At 36.6% G+C, this 23282-nt stretch overlaps 2 protein-coding genes across 12 annotated transcripts in view; one reads left to right on the forward strand and one right to left on the reverse strand.

Moving 5' to 3' along the window:
* ELF2 (E74 like ETS transcription factor 2) overlaps nt 1-19289 on the forward strand; it is an 84450-nt gene extending 65161 nt beyond the window's left edge. For all 7 annotated transcript variants that reach the window (XM_074229282.1, XM_074229283.1, XM_074229284.1 and 4 more), the window contains 4 exons: nt 3522-3608; nt 7628-7820; nt 10008-10355; nt 10688-19289. In XM_074229282.1, the coding sequence (XP_074085383.1) occupies nt 3522-3608; nt 7628-7820; nt 10008-10355; nt 10688-11315 (1256 nt within the window). In that variant the 3' untranslated portion in view covers nt 11316-19289. The remainder of the gene's footprint in view (nt 1-3521; nt 3609-7627; nt 7821-10007; nt 10356-10687) is intronic.
* The window catches only part of NOCT (nocturnin), a 56810-nt gene continuing 33761 nt past the window's right edge, over nt 234-23282 (reverse strand). For all 5 annotated transcript variants that reach the window (XM_074229288.1, XM_074229289.1, XM_074229290.1 and 2 more), the window contains one exon: nt 234-22721. In XM_074229288.1, coding sequence (XP_074085389.1) covers nt 21886-22721 — 836 coding nt within the window. In that variant the 3' untranslated portion in view covers nt 234-21885. The remainder of the gene's footprint in view (nt 22722-23282) is intronic.

The raw sequence follows: 23282 nt of genomic DNA on the forward strand, positions 1-23282 counted from the left end.
AAGTGTTTCCTAATGATATAGTACCATTTTGATGGATAATATAGGCAATAGTGATTCCTAGAAATTAACCGCTAATACTTTGGTTCTTATCCACATATTTTTCATTATTTTTAAACTGACTTATTTAGTATTTGAATGAGTACTAAAGTAAGGATTATTAGGCACCTTGTGTTTTCAGAGATTTCATATAAATAGTAAAAAGAAAGGAACTCCCCCCCCCCCCCCCCGTTATTTTAGGTTGTCTTACATATACCAGTTTTTGTAGTACTGGTTTACTTGAGGATCCCTTTCATCTTCACAGTTAAATTAAGTGGAAAGATTTGTTTTTACATTCATGATTATATACTTTAAACCCTTTAAACAAATCTAATGGGTTCAGAAATGGGCACTTGATAGTTTGCTTGGGGACCTCTTCAAATGTTGTATAAGCTTTGACTTTGGTAGGCAAGTAGGAAAGGAGGTGATATTTTAAGTTAATGGGGTTTAGTAGCTAGAATGCTAGACATAGAAACAGGAAGACCTGGGTTCAAATTCCCCATCTGATCGTTTGACCAATGGCAAGTCACTTACCCACTGAATTTCAAGTAACTCTTGACTAAATGATTTATGAATTATGATTTGTGTTAGTGGAAAGAGTTCCCAGATTAATTAAATTGTAAGTTGGTGACATATTGACAAATACTAATAACTGTGATATAAAGACAAAATTATATAAAATGTAAAATGAAAATACATTCACTTTAGGCAGCATTTGCTTTATTAACACTTTATAAATTATTTATTTAGATTATCTAGGACACTGCCTGTTTTAGCCTATTTTTCCTTATTACTGGAACCCTTGTAAAATATATTTGGGTTGATTAGATGAAGAAAAGGTTATTGAAAGATAAGGAGATAGAAATCTAGTGATTTTTTTTTCTTATGCTTCTGAGCAAACCTTTCTATTAGGGGAATGTTATATGCTCTGTGCTTGAATTCAACAGACTAGAAGTTTTGTTAATCACAAAAATAACACATTGTTTAAATTAGTAAGAAATTGATGAACTTTTCCCAAGTAATTTGTAGAAACATCTTTTTATGGCTTTGAATATATTTTATATATATGAAAATTTCACCAGGTTACCTATTGAATACTTACCAGAATTATTTAGTTACAGAGTTGAAATCTAAAAAATTAGTAATTATGTTAAATACCTCTTGCCATTGACAAGGAGCTGTGGATTGTAGAAACAAAAAATGACATGGATCGAAGAGTTCTGGGTTCAGATTTTACTTTTGATGCTTATTCCCTAGGTAAATCTTTCTGGGCTTCTGTTTTCTTATTTTGAAAATGAGAGAGAGTTGGCTTCTAGATGGCTTCAGGTCCCATCCCTTGCTAGATTTATAATCTTAAGAAATAATTAATGTTGTATTTGGTTTTGCTGTATGTTTCAGTTCTTACATTTGAATATGGATTTGTCAGATCTAGGAAGTCAAAGTGCACTTCAGACAAAACAATTAAAGCATACTGTGTGACAAAGACCTTGACTCAGAAGTGACCTGTTCACCTCCTCTCACGCTCAGCTGTTTTCTGGCTCCTTGTTCTGTGCTGCAGCTAGATAGGAATCTCTCAGACAGGTACAACCTAAGAAGTTTGTTGACTTTCAGACTTAAAACTTTTTGGGATAGGGACTGGACCACTGATTTGATGGTTAGAAGAAACTCTTGGGTGAGGAGTACTCTTGACCAGTGCAGGGTAGTGGATCTTCAAAGCTTAGTTTCCTGGATAATGAAGAGTTTGAGGTGACTTGGCCTATGGTCATGCAACCAGGACATGGAAAAAGTAGAACTTGAACCCAAGACTTCTTGACTTTGAGGCCAGCTCTCTATTTAGTAGGTTGCTGCTCTGTCTATATCTTCAGTAAAAAGCAGTTTAATGAATGTAAGATGACTATTCCAGTTCCTTTCAGATAATATATAGTAGAATAAATTACAGATAACAACAATGTCAACTGAAGGTTTAGATAAGCAAAATCTGTCATACAAATTTGCCATTGAGTTATCTAACATAATGTTGCTTTAATTATGATCTTTGAGATCTTTTCCACTTCTTGGACTAAAATGCTTTAGAATATAGGTCAAATCCAGTGATAATTAACCACAAGAAGCTCTGTGTTGTTCTTTTGAGATAGGATTTTTGTTGTAATTTAAAAAAAATTGAAAATTGCATTTCTTATTTGCAGAAATGAAACATTTGGTGAGCAGTACACTAATTGTAACTATTCCACTCTAATAAAAGATGTATTTCCGTGGAATTCATTGTAACATAATTTATTTAAATTGTTACCAGGATGGGTCGCCAAAGAAAGCATAGAATTTTAAAGAGTTGGAAAAAATCTTAGAAACCTGTACAGTTCAGGCCCCCTCATTTTGTAGATGAAGGACATGGAGCTCAGAGAAGCTGGGATCTGAATTCAGGTCTTCATATTCCAAGTCTTGATAACACAGGTATCCCCCCTTGTAGAGAATATACCTATCTCCAGAAGCTGTTGTGAGAAAAGGATTTTATAAAAAAAAGTCTAAAGTACTTTGTATAGATGAGTTATTGTCCCTGACAAAGGTTGTGTAGTTTTTACTTATATATACTTCTAGTATTAGGAGGGTTAAATAATTCCTTGTAAACATTTTTAAATAAAATTCAGTTCTTCAGACAGTTTGTTACAATATAAACTTTAGTGTATTTTTATTAAAGATGTATTGCCTATAATAGGATTTAACTACTTGATACCTGTTTACACACACACACAGACACATATATTATGGGAGTTTTCGGTCAGGCTTTTGCAGTACATGGCTGAACAGAAATTCATATACATTTAGAAGAGATCTGCTATCATGTGGAAGAGCACCGGCTTTAATTATGACCTAGTTCATATCTTTCCCCTGTTTATTACAGACTTTTGTAATCCTGGGTAGATCACTTCACCTTCTGGGACTCTCAAAAGTCCTCATGTACATGGAAGGGAGTAGGACATGTTCTTGAAGGTCCTTTCTAACTTTAAATTGATAGCATTATGAAATATGCAATGGAAAAATTCACTTGTGTAATTACAGTTGGCTCAAAAATAGTTTGCTTTTCATGTAAAAAGAAATGAATTTTAGAAGTTTAGCATTTTAAAATTTTCAAAATGACTTCTCATTTCATTTTTTGAGTTTTTCATTAGCTCATATAGTTGATAGTAAAGTTAGATTTATTCCACTCTTTATGACAGAACAATCAAAGTTTGAAAGTATTTTTTGAATTGCAGTTAGATTCTTGTCCACTGCTATTCAAACAGATTGTCACTTGTAGCAATAATTGATGAGTGTGATTATTGCCAAATTGTGATATCTAAAATTGCGTTATGAAAAAGATAAATTGCATTAATCAGCAAATTAATGTATTATCTTTTGTTAAAAAAAAAAGTCTAGTAGTTACATTTCCACTGGCTGTATTCCCTATTTTCACTGTATGATTTTTGTTTAAAATATTTTATTTTCAGTTGGCCGTAAACCAAAGACCCAACAACCAGCTATTTCCAACGGGTCACCTGAGTTAGGTATCAAGAAGAAACCCCGAGAAGGCAAAGGTAATGTATATCTTTGTGTTTCTGTGAACATTTTATTTCACCGCAGATTTTTTTTTGGTGGTGGGGAGTATACTTTGTACATTGATACACATGACAGTAATGAATATATTCTTCTTTGCAGTTATTTTGCTACTGTTGTTAAAGTAGCATGTTAACTAAAGGCTTATTTTTCCCAGTATGTAAAATTTTACTTATTCATTCCAATTTAAGTTTTAGAGAAGATGTATCAATTAAAAGGTACCCTGAGATATTATTGACCTTACTTAGCATTAGAAATAATGAATTCATATTTTTAAGTGAAAAATAATTCTCAATAGATTTTCCTCTTGCGTGGAACTCTCTTCAAGGTCAGAATAAAACATCTGACAAAGTATTCAGTAGTAAGCACTATTGTAATAGATTTGCTCACATTAATAATTTAGAGATTCCTAGAGCATTCCTTATATTGATTTGTAATCTTATTGTTGTAACTATTTCTATTGGTGCAGATTGCAGTTTATCCATGGCTTCTCATTTTATATGATTCTTGTTTGTAATGTTCCATAAATGCACTGAATGGTATTCACCCAACATTCTCCAGGGTTTTTAATATTTCCTAGAGTCCATTTAGGCTGTCTGTCCTTCATATTACACTTTGTGTATTTGGCCCATTTCTTTTTTTCCTCCCTTTATAGCATTGATTGATGTCCTCTTTTACATCATTTCTCATACACACTTAAGTTACTTATTGGTTTAAAAAAAATTGATGCTAACAACTTTTAAATCATCTTTCCTTTAGAACATTTAGTAAATGAATGTAAATATTGGATTAGTTAATTTGAAAATATTCATTGGACATTAGAGCAAACTCAGTTGTGGAAACTAAAAAGTTCAGTTTGGGGATTCTCTAGCGTTTTCTTTGGCTGCCTGAAGTCATTTCACCATTTCAAAATCAGCACCATGGATTATTCTGAAGCTAATTCCTTTTATGACACTATTATTGGGAAAATTCTCTTGATTTTAATATTGCTCACTTTGAAAAGAGTGAGAATTTTTTTGAAGGAGAGATTGGTTCTCCTCATGCATTTTTTTTTTGCAAGGCAGTGGGGTTAAATGACTTGCCCCGGGGCAACTAGGTGGCACAGTGGATAGAGCACCGGCCCTGGAGTTAGGAGTACCTGGGTTCAAATCCGGTCTCAGATACTTAATAATTACCTAGCTTTGTGGCATTGGGCAAGCCACTTAACCACATTTGCCTTGCAAAAACCTTAAAAAAAAAAAACTTGCCCCAAGGTCCCATAGCTAGGTAATTATTAAGTGTCTGAGGCCAGCTTTGAACTCTGGTCGTCCTGAGTCCAGGGCCGGTGCTTTATCCACTGTGCCACCTAGTTGCCCCCTTAATGCATTCTTTTTTTGCAAGGCAAATGGGGTTAAGTGGCTTGCCCAAGGCCACACAGCTAGGTAATTATTAAGTGTCTGAGACCAGATTTGAACCCAGGTACTCCTGACTCCAGGCCGGTGCTCTATCCACTGTGCCACCTAGCTGCCCCTCCCTTAATGCATTCTTAAGAAACCCTGATCCCCTTTCCAATTGGCATGAGAGCTTTAACATTTAGATTGGATGCCCATTTGGCTTTTTGCAATTTAGCTTAGAACTCCAGATTAAAGCAATCTCAGTCTCAGCCACCCCAGCAGCATGGTTTGATTTTGTTTCTCAAAAATATTACCTTTGGTGTGCTTATCAGCTGGTTAGAGTTAGGATGAGGAGGGTGGCACAGGGCTCCGTTTGTTTTATAATTTTAGTTTAACTTATTTTAACTTCATTATCTCCCACACTAATACATGGACCTGTTTGCATATAGACTTTGCTGTATAAGGCGACTAACTCCTTTTGCTTATAACCAAATTTAATTTAGATAATGCTAGATTAGAATTACATTTGGCTTTCTTAACTTTTAGGAATTATAACCTTTTAAAATTAGTCTCTTCTAGTGCATATTAGGATACAGGCCATTACAACACATATACCACTATAACATGAAACTACCTATCACCTATTGCAAGCAATGTGATAGAATTCTAGTGTCAACTACCAACATGGACTTCTTTGAAGCCAGGACAAAATTCATTTTTTATGAGCCCCTTGTAACCTGAAGGACTATAAATTGCTGTCAAGTTACAGAAAGGATTATCAGAGAAAATTGGCAAATATTGTAAAATTGAAACATTATTTTTGTGTCATTCTACTTTTTTCAGGCTGTCAATGTCAGAAGTTGTAAATCTTTGTCTTTTTTGATTATTTTATGTTTTTCTTGCTTTGTACTTTTTGTGTCAACCCCCTTGTGTTACCAGCTTCTATTTTATGGTCAATCTCCTGCATGGAATGGAACTCACCTGGGCTGCTGTGATCTTAACTGAACTACTGAATGGCTCTGATTTATACATCTATGAATTCTACTGTAACATTTACAGCATCATCATTTATGTTCCACATCTTTGTTATTTCCTCTATCGTGTTTCTATTTCACTTATTATGTGTATGAATGAATGACTAGCAACTTAGTGAATTTTCATTGATTCTTATGTTTTGTCAGCTATTTTAAAAACAGTATTTAAATTAGTTGGATACTTTTTAAAAAATTTTAGTAACTTGCCCAAGGCCACACAGACAGGTAATTATTAAGTGTCTGAGGCCGGATTTGGACTCCAGGGCCAGTGGTCTACCCACTGCGCCACCTAGCTGCCCCTAGTTGGATCCTTTTAAGCATCTTCAAATCACTTTCTTGAGATATGGATACTTAGATGGTTTAAGCCTAACTACCCCAGTTCATATGAGATATGGATACTTAGATGCTTTAAGCCTAACTACCCCAGTTCATATAAGAAGAAATGAAAGATGTGAATGATAAAGTGCTCATGCTCATGATTTACAAAGTTCTGAGCACATAAAGATGTTTTTATGGCTTCAACCCATTACATTACTTCTTGAGCAGATCTCTGTCCCTCCTAGCTTTTCCATCCACAAAGTGAGAGGGCTTAGATGAGGGAATCTTTGCTGTTTCCAAGTTTTTAAAATTCTATGGAATACTGTCATTTGTCAAGACAAATGCTTCTTGAAAGAATTTATAGATACCATCTGCTTTTTATGTTAGTATTATAGTAATTGAATTACTTGCATACCTTGGTAGCCTTCAGGAGCTGTGTTAACTCTACTCTCCTGGAAGATTCCAAAGTGTACTTGTCTGGAGGACTTTTCTTTTTTGAATTGAATTGAAATGATTTTAATTGAATTTGAATAACCAGAGGGAATTGGTAAAAAAATTTTAAATGTATGAGAAATTTGCTCCACATTAGAAGTAGGCCTTAATCTTATTATTTACATGTGGACTTTAAAATTATGTATGCAATATTGATGAGTGATCTGTAATTACTTCTGTAATTTCATTAAATGCTATTCATTACTACCTCTACAAAATTGATGACTGGCAGAATTTAGGGTGAGAATAATTTAGACTTTGCTTTTCATAAGACCATGAGATTTAGAATTACACAAGTTTAGAATAAGATTGGAAGTAGCAAAAATTAGTAGAACTGTGATTTGGATCCAGGTCATCAGATTCCAGAAGGTGTAGGATCTTTTCTCGGGTTATGCTACTTAGACCCAGGTTGAAAGTCCTTCCTCTTAAATACCTACTGACTCTGACAATGTAACTTTTTAGGGTCAAACTTGCTAAAACAAAAAGTGCCAAGATGGTGCTTTTTGTTTTAGCATCTGTTACTTAAAGGTTTTCTAAATTCTTATGTTTATTCCAAATCTATAATTTCATCTAAGAATTTAAGACTTTTACCCAGTTAAATTGCTGACATCAGGGAATATTTCTGTAATATAGGCTGTCAGACAATATAAACAAATGTGGTTCAGTGATGTGTCATTTTTTTGTTGCTTAAATACAAATTAAATAATTATGTTGTATATTATTTGTTCCAAGTTGCCATTCTAAGCATATACATGTCTAAAAACGCTTATTTTATTTTTAAAGGTAACACAACATATTTGTGGGAGTTCCTTTTAGATCTCCTTCAGGACAAAAATACCTGTCCTCGATATATTAAATGGACGCAGAGAGAAAAGGGGATATTCAAGCTTGTGGATTCCAAGGCCGTATCCAAGCTCTGGGGAAAGCATAAGAACAAACCGGACATGAACTATGAAACTATGGGAAGGGCCTTGAGGTAAAAAAAAGTAAAACCAAAAAACCCATTTCATCACATTCTGTGAACTGCTGGACAGAAATGAAAAGAGAAGAAGTGCTCTCTTTATTCATTTAGCTATAATAATAAAAAACTTTAAAATAAAAAAAAATCTCAGTAATGGGTGAGTTTAAGTCAACAATTTCAGACATGCTAACACATTTTGAAAATCATGCTCACTTTTCATTGCAGGTATCTCCTTTTAATATCAGTAATGTTTTATTATTGTACATGAATTTGAGGGTGAATCTACTAATTGAGTGTGTAAACATTTCTAGAAATTTTTAAGCAGTGGATAAATAATTGTATATGGGTTTTTTTGGTGGTGGTGGTGCTAGTATTTGAGGTATAGTATTGGGAAAGTACATTAGTTTTTTTTAAATCATCTTATGTCTATAAAGTTCATTTGATGGTTTGGGAACACCATTTATTATATGTAACTTGATTTGTTGGCTACAAAATTGTTTTCTAAACTAAAATTTTAAAATGCTTCAGTCAGAGAACAATGACATTGAATTGCTAATTGAATTTACTTATAAATATTTTCTGGACATTTTGTCCAGAATCACCCAAGGATTTAGAAATGTCCAATTCATTTGGGAATCATGGTTTGGTTTTGTTTCTCAAAAAAAAATTAAACCTTTGGGGGTGACTAGGTGACGCAGTAGATAGAGTATCGGACCTGGAGTCAGGAGTACCTGAGTTCAAATCTGGCCTCAGACACTTAATAATTACTTAGCTGTGTGGCCTTGGGCAAGCCACTTAACCCCATTGCCTTGCAAAAACTTAAAAAAAAAGTTATCTTTGGTGTGCTTATCAGATAAGCTGGTCAGTTAAGGATGAGGAAGGTGGCACAGGGAGAATAGAAATACAGCTTAGCAGTTATATTGCTTATTGAAGAGAAGGTGTGTGTGTGTGTGTGTGTGTATCTACCATAGCTTGTTAATTTTGGTATTGATCCAGCCTTGTATACTGTACTTCACTGCCAAGGGGCTGATTAGATGATTTGTTAAGAGTAGTAAGAATCTAATGGTATGTATATGGTTTTTGAAAATATGCTTTAATGCAATCAAGTAGTGAATTTATTCTTAAACACTTAATTCAATTTTGTGAATTTCAGTCTCAGGGCTAAAAAGGAGTCAAGTATCAAATTCTTTCTAACTCTTAAGACCTTTAGATTTGTTCTTATTCTTCTGTCCTGAGCTTTTTGAACAAGCAGGGAAGTAAGTTCCTTGTTTCTGATCTCTACAGGATTTAATGAATGCTACTGCCAGTATCCACTCCACTCCCAGTCCTTTGAGGCCTAGGCAGGAGGACAGGAACCTACCTACTACCAACTACTAGATCAAAAGTCAACATTAAGTCCACAAGCAAAGAAGGCACTGAATCCTTCTTTCTCTTGTGAAAATGGCAGCATCCCTGGAGGCAGAAATTCATCTTGCTTTTGCATTTGGGAGTTGTACTGTACTGCTTTTCCTTATTATATAGGAATTGTAATGATTGGACACTGTAGATAATTTTTAAAATAAAAATCTTGCTATTTGAATATTTCAAATAGTATGCAAAGTATGTAGTTGCAAATTTTAAAAATAATTTTGGGGAAGTAAAGGCCAGGTATCTGGATATATGACAACTCATCTATCCTAAACACTTTTATTTGTAATTTATTTAAATTAAACAATATACAACCATACTTTGTTTAGTCTTCCCAATTATTATAGGGGAAAAAATTGTGAGTGGGGAGTCTAAGATGTGAGGAAATCATTTTTCTGCCAAATGATGACCTCCTTGCCCTCCCCCATCCCCCCCTCACCACCCTTTATATATTTCTGGGCCTTTTACACTATTAAAGATACTATATAGAGGTTGGGGGGGGAGGAGGAAATCATAGACATAGACATAGACAGACTGAAACAGTGGAGCTTGAAAGGACCTCAAAATGAAACCAACTACTGTCTTTGATACAGGAGTGCTCCTGAACAGAACCAGTATTACAGTGTAATTAGTATCAACATATATATATATATATATATATATATATATTAAGTCCCCTATCAAGAACATGAAATGTAATTATTTGGCTGTAATATCTATATATACATATGTTAGCTCAAAAGTGTTTTATATGAATATATAACAAGTGTCTCATTTGGTGCTTCATTCTTACAGATACTACTATCAAAGGGGAATTCTTGCAAAGGTAGAAGGGCAGAGGCTTGTGTATCAATTCAAGGAGATGCCAAAAAATATAGTTGTCATCGATGATGACAAAAGTGACACTTGTAATGAAGATTTAACAGCAGCCACTGATGAAAAGTCATTAGAACGAGTTTCATTAACTGCCGAAAGCCTCCTGAAAGCAGCAGCTTCTGTACGGGGGAAGAACTCGTCTCCTTTAAACTGTACCAGAGCTGAGAAAGCTGTAGCCAGAGTTGTGAACATCACCTCTTCTGGGCAGGAGGCGTCTTCCAGATCTCCTTCCACCACCTCTTCTGTTTCAGCAACAAGTGCCCCCAGGTGAGCACTGCTATCCATCCTTGCTCTCCTCTCTCTCACTGTTCCCTTGTGAATACCAATCTCCCAATAGTAAAAATGTCCATAATAATAATTTTTTTTTATTTAAGTGTTCTCTGAGTCTCTCAGTGCTAGGACTTTTCAGCTAACATGAATTGGTTTATAAATTATAATTTTAGTCTACTCTGTATTTCTCATATTTGATATTTAGTAAGAAAGTGGGTTGAAGTTTAAGTGATATTCAGTTACTGTGACTTTAGGAATTACCAAAAAAATATTTTTCCCCTCTTAAGATAATGTTAATAAATTTTCTGTTTTTTTTTTTGATTCAACAGGACAGTTCGTGTGGCAATGCAAGTGCCTGTTGTCATGACCTCTTTGGGACAGAAAATTTCAACAGTGGCAGTTCAGTCAGTAAATGCAGGCTCATCATTAATAACCAGCACCAGCCCCACAACAGCAACCACTCCAAAGGTTGTAATTCAGACAATCCCTACAGTGATGCCAGCATCCACTGAAAATGGAGACAAAATCACCATGCAGCCTGCCAAAATCATCACTATCCCAGCTACGCAACTCACTCAGTGTCAGCTGCAGACAAAGTCCAGTCTGACTGGGTCTGGAAGCATCAACATAGTTGGGACTCCACTAGCTGTCAGAGCACTCACCCCAGTGTCCATAGCCCATGGGACGCCTGTCATGAGACTGTCAGTGCCTGCCCAGCAGGCAGCTGGCCACACCCCGCCCCGAGTCATCAGTGCAGTGATCAAGGGGCCTGAGGTGAAGTCCGAAACAGTGGTGGTGAAGCAGGAGCCGGAAGTGAAGACTTTGCAACTGGTCCAGGAAGAAAAGCCAGCTGATGGAAGCAAGGCTGTGACCCATGTTGTGGTGGTCAGTGCTCCCTCCACCATCGCTCTTCCACTCACGGTGAGGCCGGAAGGCACAGTAACATGTGAGAAGTGAGGCGGCTCCTGTGCCCTGCCTGGCTGAGTGGGATCGCATCAAGAACATTGATGGAGACTTGACAACTTTTTTAAGGCATTTAAGAAAGCAATCAGAGACTTACTGGAAATAAATTACTCTTATCCCATGTTTAAGTGGGACATGGACTACACATTGAGATGCTGACAGAAAACTGCCTCTTACAATAACATATGAAAAAGGGACCAAGCAGTTCACTACATTATCAAGTTACACTAAGACTTGGAACACTAAAATAATTCTGTAAGAGGTGATCTTCTAGGTTGGGGGGGGGGGGGATAACGAAGGATGGTCTCATTGTTACAATAGCAAATTTTGATGCATTTTTTATGCATACCAGCAATTAATTACTGTGTAAACACAGTACTCACTTAACTGGTGCTATGTGAAGACTCTGCTAATACAGGTATTTTAGAATGTGAATTGAAGAATGGATCTAAAAGCTTCTGAAAGAGGACATCAGAGAAAAGAGAGACCTAGTGGAATTTTTGTATCATATAGCTTAAGCTGATTTAAAACAAAAGCCTTAGACTGATTTTCAGTTTTTCTTTCTTGAAATAAGCTAATGGCTTGTTTGTGTAAAGCTTTTTTTATTAAAAGAAAAATTTTAAAAATCTTGTACCTAGCACAGTATTGTTATAGAATTTCATGTAACATATTTTGTATGGTAGTATTCAGTCTGTCGCTTTCTTAATGGTGGACATAGTAGCAGCTGGCTTTGGCCTTTGCTGACACCTGGCTGGGCCACTCACAAGCCCTGGCATCTGTGCAGACATTTCAGTCTCAGCTCTACTCTTTCACTAGAAAGTTCACGCTCGGCATGAATTTTTGTCAGGTAGTTTTAAACCTGTATTTTTTTTTTCTTTTCTTTTTTCTTTTTTAGTTCAACTTAAAGGAGGGAAAGTACCAGTGTTCAGAATTGAACTATAATAGTTTGTATATTCAACATTTGAAGTATATTATATTTTGTTGTACTCTTGTTTCAAAGTGTATTCACGTAGGTTTTACCGAAATATAGAAATGAAATTTATTTTGTGCTTTGTTTGGTCTCTGGCGATATTTTTAATGTTTAGAGATAATGGAAACAAAAATTATGGTTGCTGTGGCATCTTCCCTATGATGTACATTGTTAACAATACTTTGCTTAGCATATAAAAGAAACTGGTTTAAGAAAAAGTTAATTCTTTGCCATCTGCAGTAGAAATCCTCGAATTTTGCCTTCATTTTTACCAGTTTTGAATTCAGCAGGTATTAGCTATGCTTTTGCCATTCCATTTCCTTATGAACTTACTGTTAATGAAGTTTGAATTCCAGTGTCTAAAAAAAGTGACAACACATCACATTAAAGGTGGGATTAAGTTTTTTTTTAATCAGAAAATGTGACTAGATCCGAATTTATTTAAACGTTATTATACATGCTGACATAGAGATGTTTTTAATCTTTCCTAATTACGCATTTACTTTATTGCATAACGACTTCATATTTTTGGAATGAGTTAAGTTTTGTCGTTTAAAAGCAAGGAAAGCAATGATGTGACTATCAAAAACTACAAAGACAACTGGTTCTGTTCTAATTCCATTTTGGGAGTTAAAAGAGGGAAGGAAGAATTCTTCCACAGGTTTAATAAGCTGCTGATAGTGCTGTTTCTTTGTATAAATATCTTACACATGTGTGGTGCTTTCTAGTGTATAGCATGGTTTTTAATAGATTATCTCATCTGATCTTTATGATAACTAAGTGAGGTAGGCAGGAAGAGGGATTGTGGTCCACGGCTTTGAAAGTTTAAGTAACCCAGTGTCACAATTCAAGCTTGTGTGATTTTTATTCCAAGTCTTTAGAAGAGCACGATTTGAGCCATATTGGCAGAGAAACTAAAAAAATGGACTGAACCCTCTTCTATGAGGCTGAAATCCAGATGCTTATGTTATACTTCCTGTTTTTATTGTGGGTTAAATTTGGGGAAAAAAAGATTTTACAGCTATCTCTATATGGGAATGTTATCTTCTAGAGAAAGCATGTGTGAGAGAGAGAGAGAGTGAGATCTGTAGAGATGTAAGATTCAGAGTTTTGCTGAAAAAGTAGTTAAAGATGCTAAGCAGGCATTAGTTATTGACTGTTTTTGTCAGTCTTCAAACACTTCTCCAGTCGAGACATAAAAGAATAAAGATTGCATGCATTATTCCTAGGGCCAACATTCAGGTCAATGTAAATTTCCAGTGAAGTTATTGGTTACTTAATTAATTCTAGCCATAATCTTTAGAAAGTGATTCAGCAGAACCTCTGATATTGTGGTACTCTCAATACAAACAGCATTTAACAAATAGGAATTTTTAGCACTTGGGAAGGGCAAATATTAGGATTAGGTGAGATGTAGGTCATTCTAACAAGAATCAATTAAAGGACAGAATTGAAATAAGGACACCTGCATATGGTAGAATTAAGATTTCCTAGTCACCAGTGCCCTACCATGTGATGAATAAAATCTTTGTCAGGTATGGTTATACAACATGCCCACAATATTTCTTGTTCTCAAGCTTACAATATATATGGGAAGATGTGACTAATAACTGAAATTGTGTGAGACAGATTGCCATAGAACTGTGAAGGCTGGAAGGGCAGGCTTCATCAAAAAAAAAAGGGGGGGGCACAAGCCTTTGAAGGGAGAGTTTTACCTAGGCAAGAAGGAAGAAGAGGTCAGTTAAATATAAGAAAAAACATTACTAAGCATCTACACTGCTGCTCTGCCAGTACTTGGTAAGATAACACTTGGGGAAACAGGGACTAGCAAATAAGGGGATATGATGCTTGACATCATATAAAATTGTCAAGACAAAGGTCTAAGAAATGCGCAAACAAAAATAGGATGTTAGGTTAGAAAGTTCCTTAAAAAGATGGATAGAAAGTCTGTGGGGGAGAGGAATCAGGACCATCATGAGCTAAGGCACAGAGGAAGTACTATTTCATAAAAAGTTGGAATCAGAGGCAGGAATTAGTAGGATGTATTCAGAGCTCTAGAAGTTCAGCCTGCCTGCAGGAGAGTGAACATGCCAGGAACTAAGGATACATTTAGGATGGTTAGGGGGTAGCCAGATTGTGTGACTGCAGGCCTCACAGTGGCTGTAGATCAAATGTGATTCTATATTAAAGAAACTTTGTAACTATAAATCACTGTGTATGTCTAAGTTTTAACTTTTATTGTGAAAGTATTTGAATCAGTTGATTAGAAGGGTAAGAAATGACATGTTACCATGATTTCAGAAGGCTAATCTGATTGCTCAAATGGATGGGGTAACTGAATGAGGGTAATTGAGCTGTGATGTAATAGTTAAGAATAGAAAATGTCACCCAGACATGGTAACTTGACTGATTGTGGGAGAGGGAAAAAGTAAGGAAAATTACTTTCAAGCTTTTAAGCAAAGCTGGAAATAGAAACAGATTTTTGAAAGACAATACAACTTTGATGCATCGATTTCATCTCAAGCAAAAAAAAAAAGTTGAAATGCCTAACTTAGGTTGTATGCATCGAAGTTGTATTGTACAAGTATGGTAGATATTTGGGACAAATAGTTTTGTTTTTTAAGATTTTTCAAGGCAATGGGGTTAAGTGGCTTGCTCAAGGCCACACGGCTAGGTAGTTATTCAAGTGTCTGAGGTTGGATTTGAACTCAAGTACTCCTGAGTCCAAGGCCGGTCCTCTGTCCACTGCGCCACCTAGCTGCCCTGATAAATACTTTAGATGAGAGGATAGCCATAGAGATAAAGGGGAGTCATCAGCACTGAGGCTCTGAGAAATGGACAGGCTCTATGGAAGTTTGTGTAAAGCAGAGACATCAAGGCTGACCCAGGCTTTGTGATCATCTACAGTCTGGAACAGAAGGAAAAGAAGGCATCATGTCATTGGAAACAGGAGAACCAGGGTAAAATCATGTAAGGAGTATGTCAAGAATCACACGATCTAAGAATTGGAAGAGGGACTTCAGATCATCTAATTCATAACTAAATAAAAGGTCCCTGCTACATTTCTAACAAACTTTTTGCTTTTGGAATAATTCTTACTTCTACTTATTAGGTGACATACCTTTGTACCTCTTAACTCTTTGTCCTGTTTATCTCTGGGATAAACAGAAAAAGCCTAAGCCTCCTTAATATTATTATCTTTTAAGCAGATGTGTTTTCCCCAGGAAAAAACCTAAACAGTCCCTTCAACTGATAATGGTTTCCAGATCTCATCAATTTGAATATCATTTAATAAGCCCGTTTGCCAAAGTCCCTAAAATGCCACCCACTCAGAATTGGAGACACAACTTAAGGCTATGACCAGGGCAACAGGATTACTACCTTCATTGCTCTAGAGACACTGCTTCCCAGGTCTGTTAGTTACTAAACACAACAGCCTCTTCAGAGTATCCACCGTCTGTACCGCAATCGGCCATCTCAACCTTCCAACTCCTTGGCTTTGGTCTCAACACTACTGGCTCTTCCATATGGTTTTTTTTCCTCTTTCCACACTCCTATAAACATTTACAAGAAGTTCAGCCCTGTCTCTTGGCTATCTATTACCTTTCCATGATAGCTTCTTTCACTTTCATACTTTATCACCACATCCCAAGTTTGGGTGATTCTACCCCAGACTTCCTCTTTTACCTTTAGCAGATAACATTTTAACTTGAATTTCTTCTTGGGACCTCAAGCTCAAAATATCCTAAATTGAATCTGCCAACATAATAATCAAAGGCAGAGGGAAAAACGAGGATGGATTTGGATTTTTCAGGTGTAGTTAAATGGAGGGAATAAAAAGCCAGATTCCAAGGGATTTTTTATATAGTGAATTATTGTAGTCAAAACTTTCTTTGGATATTTATGCTGATTTAGTTATCCATCATCAAATATAGGTAACTGGATCAGGAGGAGTACACAGAGGTCTCAGGTTGCACTCAGCAGTACAGATTGTGTACAAAAATTGTCATCTGAACTTTCCCTTTTTACATTAAAGCTACTAAAGTTTTAAGCTGGAACCATAGTATATTATTAATGCTACTATAGTGTTTTAGAGAATGGTGTATTTCTTTTAAGTCTAGATAAGTCAATTATAGAGCGTTCCTGAAATTTGATACAGTCCTAGCTGATACTAACTTCTTGTGTGACCTTCAAGTCACCTCACACTCCCAAGAGTTATCATTAAAAAAAAATGAAATGGTACAGACCAATTCACCTCAATTTTCATGATTTTTATGGTTCTGAAGTAACATAACAGAGGATAGGGCTGAACTTGAGAATGGGAATACCAGAAGCAAAATCCTACTTTTCACACATTACTTACTGAACCCAGGTAAAGTCACCTGGCTTATGTGTCTTCAACAACTCTGAAGGTTGCTTGGGTGGGAAAAGGTTTACTCAGGAGTAGTTCTGCTTGCTAACAAAAGCACTACTTTTTCTGAGGATTTTGTGAATTTTTTCCACTTTTCATCATATTAAAAGTAAAGCTGCTACTGAAACTGGAGCTCTATCCTATGAGCTACAATGATAGAGCCTGGAAGAATATGCAGATTGGTATTAGACCATTCATGCAAAATCCATTCATGTAAAATCCAACTGATGCTTAAGCTCATATTTTGATAATATCCTACTGACTGAATTGTAGGGAAAGAATCTACATATTTGAATCAACAGTTTGAGTCTCAGAGCTAGAAGGAAACTACTTAAGCAGGTAGCTCCTGAGCAGAGATATTCCCCACAACTTCCATGACAAGTGATTATCCAGGTCTGCTTGAAGACCTTCAGTAATGGGGAAATCATGATCTCTTATGATATACTCTTTCCACTTTTAGGCCAACCATAAATACGTGAAATCTCTTTTTCTAAAATTGTATTCTCCAAACAGTGTAACAAATTATTAGGGTAAAAAAAGTGATAGACATAAATGTCATTCCAAAGTAATCATAGGAGGCCACACTTATTACATTATTCCAAAATGTTTTGTGATTTTTAACATCCAATCTTAAATTTCTTGGAAATTATTCCTAAAAATCAATGCAAAAATAGGGAATTTATTCCACATTAGTTATGGAATCCACAACTAAAGTGGAATAATTTTAAGAGCTTGGAACACATTTTGAATATATCCAGCAAACTTTGACTTTAAATAACCTTAAAAACTACATTTTATTACTCTGAATTCTCTCCATCTTCCCCCTCCCCTCACCTATTTATTAAGAAAGTAAAAAAAAGTTATGTCTTACATAAGTAACTTTTTGACTTAATTCCCCCATCCTCAAAAGACAAATCTTGAAGACATCTCATTCACTTTCAGCACCATCCTGAAAGAATTGGTTTGATGTCCTGGTAATACAAATTTGGAGTTTGGAGTCAGGGGAGATCTTGATTCCCAAATCAGATCGAATTGTGATGATAATAGGCAAGTCATTCAACCTCTCTGGGCCTCATTTTTTTCTTATATAAAAATAATCATACATGTCTTACCTATTCGACAGGATTGGTTGTTAGGATCAAATGAGATAAATTCGATTTCTGTTAGCTATGCCTGAACTCCCTCCTTACCCTTGATGGTTGGGCTCAGTTTGGATTGCATAGCACTCCCTCCAGAAACTGCTTTGTATTTACTCTGTGTATATTTTATCATGTAGTCTCTATGCTATTTCCCCTCTCCCCTCTGACACACCCAGGAGAATGTAAGCTCTTTGAAGGCAGGAACTGTGTCCTTTTTTGTCTCTGTTACCCCAGCGCCTTGTAAAATGCCATTAGGTGCTTTAATAAATGATTATTAATTTGAATAAAACGGATGAATGAGCTTCATAATATTGTTTGAGGTTAAGGGTCATCTAAGGTAGGTCCAAGAGATATTAAAATGTTAGCAGCATGTACTATGTGACAAGTATACAGCCTCCCAAGGATGACCTTGAAAGTAGATATTTCTAAAATCTAGGGTGGTCCAATTTAAACTTTGAATTCACTGAACAGATTTGGGGAGGGGATCCTTTGAACTGAAATGCAAAAGAAAAAACTTTTTTCCACTCATTTCTGATTTTCTTTGCAATCCTATGCATTTTATTTTGTATCTTTAGAAAAACATTTGGAGAAGGCTTCCCAAAGTGTGTGTGACACAAAAAAAGGTTAAGAACCCCCACACTTTTGTCTAAACTCATTTTATGGATTAAGAGTTTGTCTTAATGGTTGCTCTTAGTAACCTGCTTTCCTTTCTAAGTGCCTACAAGCAACCTATATTGAAATCTTTGCTGGAGATTAACATTATTTCCTTGATGTTTAAAACAAAAAAGTGGTTTGTTTATAGTTTGCAGGATCTGTTTTTCCCTGGAAAGTTAGATAGCTGTCTTGTTTCCAGTTTTCAGGTTATTTCTCCTGCTTTCCATTTCTTAAAGATGACTGACATATTTGATTGATCTAAGGACTTATAAGTCAACAAGCATCTGTTGACCCAAAATCATTTAAAGCAGCTGAGTCCTCTCTCCCTCAATTATATATGACTTTATAATTCCCTCTCAACCAGGCTTGGTTTTTTTTCCCCTTTTCATTCTAAAGATTTTCCTCTAAACTACACAGAGGAATTACAGTACTGCCTTATAGCCTACCCCCTCTTTTTTTGTTCTTAGTTATTGAAAATCCTCTTGGGATCTTGTATCTTATTGCTAACCTTGGATCAATCTAGTGTCTCTGACCTCATTCTTAGATCCCTGCCCCTCCATGGCTCTTGTGTATTTGTAGAAATGACCTATGCACATTTCAACTATGGCATCTGCAAGCCCCTGCTGTCTTGCCTAAAGGGTTATGCAATTGTAACTGGTCCTAACAGAGAGGAAGAGTTCAGTGTTTAGGGTGCCTTAAGTAGCAATGAAGCACTTGTTTCATTAGGACAGAGTACAATTTTTTCTCTTTGAATTAAAAAAAAAAATCCGCTTACATGTCTTAGCCCAAACTGCTCCTTATTTGAATCTCACTGGCTCAAAAATGACAACCATTTTTTTATTTCTACATTCTCAACTAGTTTTTTTCCCCCTTCCTCATCAGAATACTATTTTTCTCTCAAGGAGGTCAGATGCTCAATGAAAATTTCAAAACAGATTTCTGGAAGATATCCTCTCCTCAGCTACTCCATCTTGTCCATTTTCTAATCTACTCTCATCACGAAAGTATCATACACATGTGTCTCCCACAATATTACTTAATTCTTTCTCCTTTGATTCTTGTGTTGTTGGTCATCTCTTCTACCAGGTAGAATGCTTTCTCACATATGCTGGATAGTGATAGAACAGAAGAGAAAATGCTGAAAATATCCATATCTACTTATTCCTAAGACTTGTGGGAAAGGCAAAAGAACAATGAAACACTTGAGACAACCAGGGCAAGAGCATGCAAGACAGAAAAAGAAAGGACCAGTATTGATAGCTGGATGTTACATAATTAGTACAAGGTTGTTTAAGAAGAGTTCAAGTCAGGCCTATGTTTGTGCAGAGTTTGATCTAAAGGTTACTCTGACTTTTCCACTGAATCATATCAAGTCTTCAGCTTTATAGCATAATAGATTTTTGAACTGGAAGGGACCTCAAAGATCATCTAGTTTAAATCTTTCATTTTTACAAAAGAAGAATGTGAGGCCTAGTAAACCCGTAGATGGTTTGTTAAGTAACTAAATGCAGAACTTGAACCATGTCATCTGAGATGGACTGAGCTTCAGAGCCATTATGGTAGAGCAGAATTCCTTAGACTGTGTTTTGAGTTCAAATTCTAGCTTTATTGGCCTCATTTTTATTGCCTATAAAAACGAGGGAAATGGTTTGGATGTCAGTCAATCTCTATGATCCTCAACTTAATTCCGACGCTTCTGCTGACTCACATTATCTTCGAATGGTATTTTAACACCCATGTTAATATAGCCACACAAATCCATTTTCATGGTTCCATGAAGATAATTGTCAGTATGACTTGAGATTGTACTTCTTACTTGTCTCTCCCTCCTAGATTTGTGTTCATGTGTTATAATCTATAGATAACCCCAGCTGGCCCATATTGAGGCACAATGTTTTTTGCATTGTGAAGGCACCATATCAGGAACTATAAAGGAAGTCAAATACATAGCAAACATCTATCTTACCTATTTTAAAGTACATTTTGTGTTTCACTGGACATTTAATATTACTGGTGTAGAAGACTGAACCATAAATAAAAAAGATAGCTTGTTTGAGATGGCTGTTTTTAAGACTAAAAAAGACTAAGATTTCACAAACAGCTCTGCTTTTAAAAAATTTTTATTAAATAACGAACATTTACAACTCATGGTGCAACAAGAGTATTTAGTTGGTCATTTTTTTTTTGTTACTTGGATAGGACTTTTTGGGCAACAATATTAATTTTGACCAACTCTTTTCTCCAGTGCAATCCTCCTTTCTAGTTAAATCACAAATTTCAATGTGGGCCCTGGGTGGCTGCCCATCTTTTTTACAGTCTAAGACCTCATATATCCTCCAATCCCCAAATTGAGAGGAAAGACCCTCTGATTTTCTCGGGCACCACACTAAAAAAAAACCCTATTCTTGAAAAATTCCAGTGTCATTTATAAAACAGAATTAGGTCAAATGAATTGAGAAGACTAGATCACCCAATAAATTGGTAGATAAAATTGCATTAAGTTAGTTAAGTAATTTGGATCAACTCACATCTTTGTATGAAAACATACACACAAATATTTGTAGTTCCTGGCTGGGAAGGGCTGGAAAGGACACAGGAGAGAGACAATGTCTCCTATGACACTGAGGAAGAAAGGATCAGGCTCCCCCATGTGATATGGCTCTTCCACTTGAAAACTAAGACAACCCTTGGGCAAATGTTCTGTTCTAAACCTGTTGTACCAGCACTGTGTTCTAGCAGACGGGCTAAATGCAGAAATGTTTCAATCTATCATGAAAACTTCACTGGCTCCACAACCTTCTGTATGGTTCTCACATGCTCTGTTTCTAAATGTTGCTTATGTCATTTACAATGCACTATTCAAAAAAAGAAATAAAGAATATGGTCGTGCACAGTCCTTTCCTGTTAATGTCTTTTGAAATTCAATAATAAATAAAAATAGGAGTGTTATCTTGATTATACATACATACATATATATATGTATATATATGTATATATATATATACATATACATATATATATATATATATATATATATATATGTATATATAGACACATACATACACCCAACCCCAGTTGGGGAGGTCTCAAGCAAGTTCACATTGGTACCGAGTCCTCAGAATGGAAAATGCTTTCAATTAAATGACATGGTTCCCTTACTTCATCAAAAGCTACTGCTGAAGGAAGAGAAAACACCACAAGCTAAAACTGGGGAACACAAACCTTTCTTGATAGAGACTTTAATCAAAAAGGTTGTGAAACTCTGATCTTTTTTCTCTCCCAAGGCCATGCCAAGAAAGGCAAGGTGAGAAACAGTGAATCCTTCCCTCAAGCAACATGTCCATAGCCCTAGTTAAGACTTCTGTGACTAGAAACTGATGTCCAGATGATCTATACAAGCTGGCCCTGGTCTTCACTGAAGCTGAAGTCACACACTAGAGACAGGTGGTCAGAAGGGTAATTAAAGGATGGGAGCCGGTTGGGTCCGATCTGCTCCTCTGTGAGCAAGCCCAGAGCCGACTGCACATTTAAAGCATGCTTGGAATACCAGATATAATCCAGTGTGTGCCGGCACTCCCCGGATGTCCGGATCTTCCAGGTTGTATATGGTGGTTCGGATTGTCCATCTGCACTCAACACTTTATAGGCACTGTTTAGATTTAGACTGGAGGAGGCAAAGTGTTTGTAGACTTCTTCTGTGGGCTCGGCGTTAAAGTCCCCACAGACGATCAGGGGAATCTTGGCTCCCTGGGTGATGTTCTGCAGATTCTGGAGGAGGTCACAGCCCTGTGCAGACCGAAATCGCTCCCAGCCAGTACGGGCTTTCAGGTGGGTGACGGCAATACAGAAAAGCCTCCCTGTCTCCTTGCACTGCAGGGTCTGGGCGATGGCCACCTGATTAGTCTTGAGGGTCATGGCGGTCAAGCGGATGTTGGTGCTGTTGACCAGCTTGAATCTGTTCTGAAGGGAAAACAAAGCACAGCCATCGGGACCATTGTTGTGTTCCACATCTAGACAGGGTGACCACGGCTTTGGAAAGAAGGTCCCCTGGTAGCCCAATCTCCCAAGGAGTGGCTGGAAGGTGTCAAAGTAGTGGTCCACCTCCTGCAGGCACAGAATGTCTGGCTGGTAGGCCAGGATCTCTTCGAGGATGAGACATTTTCTTTCTTCCCACTTGAGTGCCTCAACAGGACACTGTACAAAGTTATCTTTGCCTTCCCCAAGAGCTGAAACAGAGAAGTCAGTCAGCTGTCAGCGACAGGAACAGAAGCTTCTAGGGACTCTAAAGGACCAGGGGCCTTGCGTAGCTGTCCTTGGGCTAGAGGTGACAGGCTGCGTGGCTAAGGAGAGGTGGGAGTAGGAGCAAGACCTATCAAATGAGGAGCCACTAGGGAGAAACTGTCATAGAAGTCATCATCAATAGGAATGAGTGAAAAGAGGATATGGGCTGGTCTCACGGATGGCAATGAACCAGTTCTACTACTAGCCTTGTGCTGTCCAGAGAAAGTGAGTGGCATCTACCCGCATGATGGAAGGACCATCCGTGATCAACTTTTAGAGGTCATGGACAATAGTCATGAGGAGAAAGCATGAACAGATTACAATCTGCATCTATGGAGAGAGTACACAGATTGAGGAGATCACAAATCTGTCAGAATACTGAGCTCTAAGTAACTTTGGGTGGTCTCTCTCCATAAGTATTACAAAACTTTTTCCAAATGAGAATGGGATATTTTCTTTCACATGGTGTATGATTAAATGAGTAAAAACATGGAGATTGTGCTTTT

The sequence above is a fragment of the Macrotis lagotis genome, chromosome 3 (genome assembly GCF_037893015.1).
Source record: "Macrotis lagotis isolate mMagLag1 chromosome 3, bilby.v1.9.chrom.fasta, whole genome shotgun sequence".
NCBI classification, from domain to species: Eukaryota; Metazoa; Chordata; class Mammalia; order Peramelemorphia; family Peramelidae; genus Macrotis; species Macrotis lagotis.